This window comes from Macaca mulatta, chromosome 10 (genome assembly GCF_049350105.2).
Source record: "Macaca mulatta isolate MMU2019108-1 chromosome 10, T2T-MMU8v2.0, whole genome shotgun sequence".
Taxonomy (NCBI): domain Eukaryota; kingdom Metazoa; phylum Chordata; class Mammalia; order Primates; family Cercopithecidae; genus Macaca; species Macaca mulatta.
This window is the reverse complement of record NC_133415.1, coordinates 33,691,218-33,699,011: the sequence shown is the minus strand read 5'-3', so window position 1 is coordinate 33,699,011 and position 7,794 is coordinate 33,691,218. Positions and strand designations below refer to the sequence as shown.

The window sequence follows — 7,794 nt, the reverse complement described above, 5'->3', positions numbered from 1 at the left end:
GAGTTCAAGACCAACCTGGCCAATATGGTGAAACCCTGTCTCTACTAAAAATACAAAAATTAGTTAGGCGTGGTGGCACATGCCTGTAATCCCAGCTACTTGGAGGCTGAGGCAGAAGAATCGCATGAACTGGGGAGGCGGAGACTGCAGTAAGCAGAGATTGCGCCACTGCACTCCAGGCTGGGTGACAGCCAGACTCCATCTAAAAATAAAAATAAAAAGAAGTACGTGATAGTTTACAAACCTATAAAGTTTTATTTCTGTAGCACAGTATGGTGTGCTGCTTACTCCCTGTCAGAAAGGTTTGGTAATAGGGCTCTTGAACTCAGTATAAAAATCAAGAGCTGGCCAGGCGCGGTGGCTCAACGCCTGTAATCCCAGCACTTTGGGAGGCCGAGACGGGCGGATCACGAGGTCAGGAGATCGAGACCATCCTGGCTAACACGGTGAAACCCCGTCTCTACTAAAAATACAAAAAATTAGCCGGGCATAGGGGCAAGCGCCTGTAGTCCCAGCTACTCAGGAGGCTGAGGCAGGAGAATGGCGTGAACCCAGGAGGCAGAGGTTTCAGTGAGCCGAGATCGTGCCACTGCACTCCAGCCTGGGCAACAGAGCAAGACTCCATCTCAAAAAAAAAAAAAAAAAAAAAAATCCAGAGCTGGCTGGTCCCAGGCCTGGTGGCTCGAGGGGGAGGAGTTACCGCCCTTCTTCGGCATCAGAACACACCATGACGCCTGTTACCTGAGACCCTCAGGAAGCCCCGGGGTCATGGCCCAGAAGCACCCTGGAGAAAGAGAGTTGTGTGGAGCCCACCACAGTGGTGGTGCCTCCCTCAGGACTTTAGGACCCTCCGTGGACCCTGAAACACCTTCATTCTCAGGACTTACAGACTCAGCAGGGACTGCTCCTAATGGCACCCGCTGCTTCACAGAGCACTCTGGTCCTAAGTACACACAGCACCCAAACCCAGCTCATTGGTTGGACCCAAGCCATGGCCCCCCAAGGGGTCCAGGACCACCCAGAGATGCAGAGGACCCTGACCAGAGTGAGACATCTTCAGAAGAAGAGTCAGGAGTGGACCAGGAACTCTTAAAAGAAAACGAGGCTGGGTACCAGGAGGATGGGAACCCTTCTTTTCTTTCCATTCCATCTGCTTGCAGCTGCCAGGGAACACCCGGAATTCCAGAAGGGCCTTACTCTGAGGGAGGAAATGGCTCTTCTAGCAACTCTTGCCACCTCTATGCCTCTCCAGCCTTGGGGGAAGATGAAGAGTTGGAAGAGGAATATGATGATGAAGAATCTCTTAAGTTCCCCAGTGATTTTTCACGTGTGTCCAGCGGAAAGAAAGCCCTATTCCGGAGACAGCGGCACCACTTTCCAACGAAGGCGGATACTCGGGAGGGTGGACGTAGGGATCCCAGGTCCCCTGGTCAACATCGACTGGGCCAGAAATGAAGTCAGGCAGATAAGCGCAGAGGCCTGGGATTGTGGGGAGCTGAGGAACTATGTCAACTTGGACAGGCAGGCTTTTCGTGGCTCATTGAACTGCTGGTGTTGGTGGGAGAGTATGTAGAAACTTGTGGGCACACCATCTATGCATGCAGGCAGCTGAAAAGCAGTGATTCGGACCTTTTTCAAGTTTGGATGGGAGTCTGGACAGGGCGGCTGGGGGCTGGGCCCAGGTCATGTTTCAGTTTCTAAGCCAGGAGTTTTATTGTGGAGTAGGATTGTTTACCTGTTTTCTTTTCTTTTTTTTTTTTTTGGACGGAGTCTCCCTCTGTCGCCCAGGCTGGAGTGCAGTGGCCAGATCTCAGCTCACTGCAAGCTCCGCCTCCCGGGTTTACGCCATTCTCCTGCCTCAGCCTCCCGAGTAGCTGGGACTACAGGCGCCCGCCACCTCGCCCGGCTAGTTTTTTGTATTTTTTAGTAGAGACGGGGTTTCACCGTGTTAGCCAGGATGGTCTCGATCTCCTGACCTCGTGATCCGCCCGTCTCGGCCTCCCAAAGTGCTGGGATTACAGGCTTGAGCCACCGCGCCCCGCCACGTTTCAGTTTCTAAGCCAGGGGTTTTACTGTGGAGTAGGATTGTTTACCCGTTTTCTTAAGCTGCTGGGTGCTTTACTGCCCCTGGCTCTGGCCCTCTTTTTGGGCTTTCTACAGTTGGGATGGTGGTTTCTGGAGGGACTAGATGACCGGTTAGGCTGGAGGGATAAGGCCACCTGGCTTTTCTCTTGGCTGGATTCTCCAGCCTCGCAGCGTTGCTTGACTCTGCTGAGAGATAGCAGGTCATGGCAGTGGCTGGTAAGAATAATTCAGTGGGGGTCGGGTGCGGTGGCTCACGTCTGTAATCCCAGCACTTTGGGAGGCCAAGGCGGGTGGATCATGAGGTCAGGAGATCGAGACCATCCTGGCTAACACGGTGAAACCCCATCTCTACTAAAAATACAAAAAATTAGCTGGGCGTGGTGGTGGGCGCCTGTAGTCCCAACTACTCCAGAGGCCGAGGCAGGAGAATGGCATGAATCCGGGAGGTGGAGCTTGCAGTGAGCTGAGATTGCGCCACTGCACTCCAGCCTGGGCAACAGAGCCAGATTCTGTCTTAAAAAAAAAAAAAAAAAAAAAAAAGAATAATTCAGTGGGGTTGGCTGGAGTTGCCTTGGGTCAAGCAGAATACTAATAGGCAGGGGAATGCACCTGTAGCTACTGGGCGCTACTGCCAGCCTGAAGAGGAAATGGCTCAACTCTTGACCTTGGCTGGGGTTCCTGAGGATGAGTTAAACCCTTTCCATGTACTAGGCGTTGAGGCCACAGCATCAGACGCTGAACTGAAGAAGGCCTATAGACAGCTGGCAGTGATGGTTCATCCCGACAAAACTCATCACCCCGGGGCTGAGGAGGCCTTCAAGGTTTTGCGCGCAGCTTGGGACATTGTCAGCAATGCTGAAAAGCGGAAGGAATATGAGATGAAAGGAATGGCAGAGAATGAGCTGAGCCGGTCAGTAAATGAATTTCTGTCCAAGCTGCAAGATGACCTCAAGGAGGCAGTGAATACTTTGATGTGTGGCCGATGCCAAGGAAAGCATAGGAGGTTTGAGGTGGACCAGGAACCTAAGAGTGCCAGATACTATGCTGCGTGTGATAGGCTGCGTCCCGCTAAGGAAGGAGACTTTTGGGCAGAGTCAAGCTTGTTGGGCCTCAAGATCACCTACTTAGCACTGATGGATGGAAAGGTGTATGACAACACACAGTGGGCTGGAGGCCAGCGTCCTACATATCTCCCCAGACCCGCAGAGTCCCCTCACATCTCTCATTTGGTTCTCGGATTCCAGGCACCAGAGGGCGGCAGAGAGCCACCCCGGACGCCCCTTCTGCTGATCTTCAGGATTTCTTGAGTCGGATCTTCCAAGTACACCCAGCGCAGACGCCCAGTGGGAACTTCTTTGCAGCTCCTCAGCCTGCCCCCGGAGCCACTGCAGCCTCTAAGCCCAACCGCACAGTACCCAAGGGAGAAACGAAACCGAAGCGGCGGACGAAAGTGAGGAGGCCCTTCCAACGTTGAAGGCCCCTTCTCTTTCCTCAAAACAATGTCAGGGAGTGGAAAGGACTGTGTACAGCGCAGGATGGAGTTTGATTTCTCCCTCCTCCCCCAACACCTAGGAACTGAATCTTTTTTTTTTTTTTTTTTTTTTTTTTTTTTTTTTTTTTTAGACAGAGTCTCGCTGTGTTGCCCAGCTGGGGTGCAGTGGTGTGATCTTGGTTTACTGCAACCTCTGTCTCCTGGGTTCAAGCAATTCTCCCATCTCGGCCTCCTGAGTAGCTGGGATTACAGGCACGCACCACCACACCTGGCTCAACGAATTCTTTTTTGGATTTTTAGTAGAGACGGGGTTTCACCATGTTGCCCAGGCTGGTCTCGAACTCCTGAGCTCAGGCGATCCACCCGTCCTGGCCTCCCAAAGTGCTGGATTACAGGCATGAGCCACCGCGCCGGACCTGAATCTTGTCTTTTGAAAACACCGAAGAAATAGGGGGTAGCTAGAGTAAAGAACCCAGGGCCTGGACCTGGGCTGGACAGTATATCCCTTTAGGTGTGGGAACTGGGTATTTCCCTGGGGTCTCTATGCCTTTGTCTTGCCATTTGCTTTTGAGGGCAGATGAGACTTTCTCCCACCCTTTTAAAGCCACAAGTCTATCTTCTTTCTTGACCCATCTCAGGAGGGAGCCCTCTCCTTTACCCTGATACAACATTTAAAAGACAGAACAAGAAAGCATTCAGCCCTGATGATAGGAGGTTACCTATGCGGTATGAGTTCAGAGTTCAGAGAATGGAAACGGAATTTTCCCTCGACTTTCACTTTGTGGGTAAATCACCCAATTTTAGGCTCTATTCTGCAAGGATGGCCAAAATTAATCTTTTTTTTTTTTCCAGGAGAATGACTCAGTTTATTATCTCAATTTGACCCTATCTATACCACTTTAGGCTCAAACACTGTACAGAGCTGCCATGCCTAACCTCATAATAATCGCATCCCTGGAAGGTGAACAGGGTAAACCACAAAGTCAGAAACATTGGGAAAAGCCACGGTCGCACGCACATCTCTCAAGGAAACAAACTACAAGAAAGGGCTCAGTCACTGTACACAGCAAGTGTGCAGTGGGCAAAGTTCTGTTCTTTTGACAGTAGCCAAATGCTTAAGTCCCTGGTTTCTTGGGATCAATCATGGCCCAAGGTTAGTAAGAAGGCCAACAATGTTGTGAGCAGGATTCAATTTCTACAGGGTCATGGGGCATCATCCACCATGTGAAGGGGCTCCAGCAGGTTGGACATGATCAATACCCATCCAGATTAGGATCCTGATGCCCTTGCCAGAGCTCGGGCTCGGGCAGCTTTGGCCTCGTCTTCTAGCTCATCTAGGAAACGCTCCTGGGAAATCGAGTAGAAGGTGTAACCATAAATAGCTAACACCAGGGCCCCGATGCCTAGGCCGGTCACGATGTTCCGGGTCTGCCGCTGCGGTAGGACCCTCTGCCACTGGGCAAGCTGCGCCCGCCGCATGGAATACAGTTGCTCGGGTGTCAGCTTCTCCCGCGTCGGGTCGACACGCTGAGCGAAAGGGGCCTCTCCACGCTTAGCATCCAGAGGGTCACCAGCTCCCGAAGCCGCCATGTTGCCGCTCCTCTCTTCGCGTTGCCCAAGCATTTTAAAAAAGTAGATTCATGCCCACTGCCCTTGGGTGAGGGGGAAGGATACGGGGGTTCCCAGAAGCCCCCATGTGATCCAAGGGTTTGTATTTTTTTTAAGTTTGTTCATATTTGTATGTATATACCTATTTAAAGCCAGGGGATTATCTTTCTATAAATGTATAACTGGCAAAAAAAAAAAATCAAGAGCTGGCCGGGCGTGGTGGCTCATGCCTATAATCCCAGCACTTTGGGAGGCCGAGGCAGGCAGATCTAGAGGTCAGGAGATCGAGACCATCCTGGCTAACACGGTGAAACCCTGTCTCTACTAAAAATACAAAAAATTATCCAGGCGTGGTGGCGGGCGCCTGTAATCCCAGCTACTCGGGAGGCTGAGGCAGGAGAATGGCATGAATCTGGGAGATGGAGCTTGCAGTGAGCTGAGATCACGCCACTGCACTCCAGCCTGGACAACACAGCGAGACTCCGTCTCAAAAAAAAAAAAATAGTCAGGAGCATTGTTGAGTCTCAAAATATCTAATCTTGCTTCATCTAGTAAATTTGCTTTTATTTTCTGTTGCTTCTAGACCAAGAGCAGTGATGACCTTTTAGCTGGAATGGCCAGAGGGGTAACAGTGACTAATGGTGTTAAAGGAAAGAAAAGCACCTGCCCATCTGTGGCATCTTCAGCATCTGCCCCTGCCGTGACCACCGTGGAGAACAAATCCAAGATTAGCACAGGTATGGGTGACACTCAGTCTGAGACTTCAACTGCGTTTTTGTTGGAATAGGCAGGATGCATTGGTGTTTACAGTGTTCCATCTCATTACAGGAAATTTTCGACATACAAAAGTAGATGGATTGATATTTCAGCCCAATACGCTCATCACACTCATCACCATTATCAACTCACAGCCAGTTGTAACTCCCTGATACCCACCCTCCCCTCTTATTATTCTGAAGCAGATTCCAGACATCATATCATTTCATCCATAAATATTTTATTATCTTGGAAAGAGGATTCTCCTTTTTTTTTTTTTTTTTTTTTTTTGAGACGGAGTCTTGCTCTGTCACCCAGGCTGGAGCGCAGTGGCCGGATCTCAGCTCACTGCAAGCTCCGCCTCCCAGGTTTACGCCATTCTCCTGCCTCAGCCTCCCGAGTAGCTGGGACTACAGGCGCCCGCCACCGTGCCCGGCTAGTTTTTTGTATTTTTAGTAGAGACGGGGTTTCACCGTGTTAGCCAGGATGGTCTCGATCTCCTGACCTCGTGATCCGCCCGCCTCGGCCTCCCAAAGTGCTGGGATTACAGGCTTGAGCCACCGTGCCCGGCCGAGAAAGATTCTTTTAAAAATATAATCATAATACCATTATCAGTCCTTAAAATAATTGATAATCATTCCTTAAATCATACCTTATTCAATGAGTATTTAAATTTCCAACAATCTTATAAATATTTCTGTTTTGTTTACTGTCTATTTTTATGTTTGGATCAGGACTCACATAAATCCATATATAATTGGCTGATGCGTCTCTTAAATCTTTTTTAAATCTATAGGTTTAACCTGATTCTTGCAGTTTAATTTTTGTGGAAGCTGGTCAAATGACCTATAGAGTTTCTGAGAATCTGGATTTTTATATCACAATATCCCCATTATGTTTTTGCCCAACACCCTTTATTGTCTCTATTTATTGTATATGGCATTGGAGTCTTATGGGACAGATTCAGGTCCCCTGTCCCCCCATTTGGAAAAAAAACAACCAAAACACCACGTTGGCTAGGCTGGTGTCGAACTTCTGACCTCAGGTGATCTGCCTGCCTCGGCCTCCCAAAGTGCTGGGATTACAGGCACGAGCTATCGCATCATTTAAATGTACTGAGAGGCTGGGCACGGTGGTTCAGAGCTGTAAGCCTAGTACTTTGAGAGGACAAGGCAGGCAGATCACCTGAGGTCAGGAGTTCAAGACCAGCCTGGCCAACATGGTGAAACCTTGTCTCTACAAAAAAAAAAAAAAAAAAAAAAAAAAAAAAAAAAAGAAAGAAAGAAAAAATTAGCCCTATGTGGTGGCGTGCGGCTCTGGTCCCAGTTACTCGAGAGGCTGAGGCATGAGAATCGTCTGAACCCCGGAGGCATAGGCTGCAGTGAGTTGAGATGGCACCACTGCACTCCAGCCTGGGCGACAGAGCAAGACCCTGTCTCTAAATAAATAAACTTTGCCGGTAATCCCAGCACTTTGCGAGGCTGAGGCGGGTGGATCACCCAAAGTCAGGAGTTCGAGACCAGCCTGACTACTATGACGAAACCCTGTCTCTACTAAATATACAAAAATTAACTGGGCATTGTGGCATGTGCCTAGTCCCAGCTACTCTGGAGGCTGAGACAGGAGAATTGCTTGAACCAGGAGGTGGAGGGTGCAGTGAGCTGAGATTGAGCCACTGCACTTCAGCCTGGGCGACAGAGTGAGACTCCATCTCAAAAAAATTAAATAAAATAAAAAATAAAAATAAATAAATGTAGTAAGGTTGCAGAGTTGTGCAGTGGAAGCGTGCTGGTTCTATCCATGTAGTGAAGGCAGATTTCATCCACAAATCTCACAAGAACTTTTAGCCCCAG

The 7,794-nt window shown here is 49.6% G+C and overlaps 2 protein-coding genes across 2 annotated transcripts; one reads left to right on the top strand and one right to left on the bottom strand.

Annotated features, from left to right (window-relative positions):
• The first annotated feature begins 675 nt into the window (after positions 1 to 675).
• LOC695613 (dnaJ homolog subfamily C member 14-like) lies at positions 676 to 3,559 on the top strand. The gene is given in 5 exon segments (XM_015149693.3): positions 676 to 1,663; positions 1,666 to 1,708; positions 2,061 to 2,315; positions 2,627 to 3,267; positions 3,270 to 3,559. Coding segments are annotated over 5 exon segments (2,124 nt in total). The 5' UTR covers positions 676 to 768.
• Positions 3,560 to 4,413: 854 nt separating this feature from the next.
• LOC695732 (cytochrome c oxidase assembly factor 3 homolog, mitochondrial) lies at positions 4,414 to 5,190 on the bottom strand. The gene has a single exon (XM_001082471.5). The coding sequence runs from the start codon at positions 5,165 to 5,167 to the stop codon at positions 4,847 to 4,849; it is 321 nt and encodes a 106-aa protein (XP_001082471.3). The 5' UTR covers positions 5,168 to 5,190; the 3' UTR covers positions 4,414 to 4,846.
• Positions 5,191 to 7,794: the final 2,604 nt, after the last annotated feature.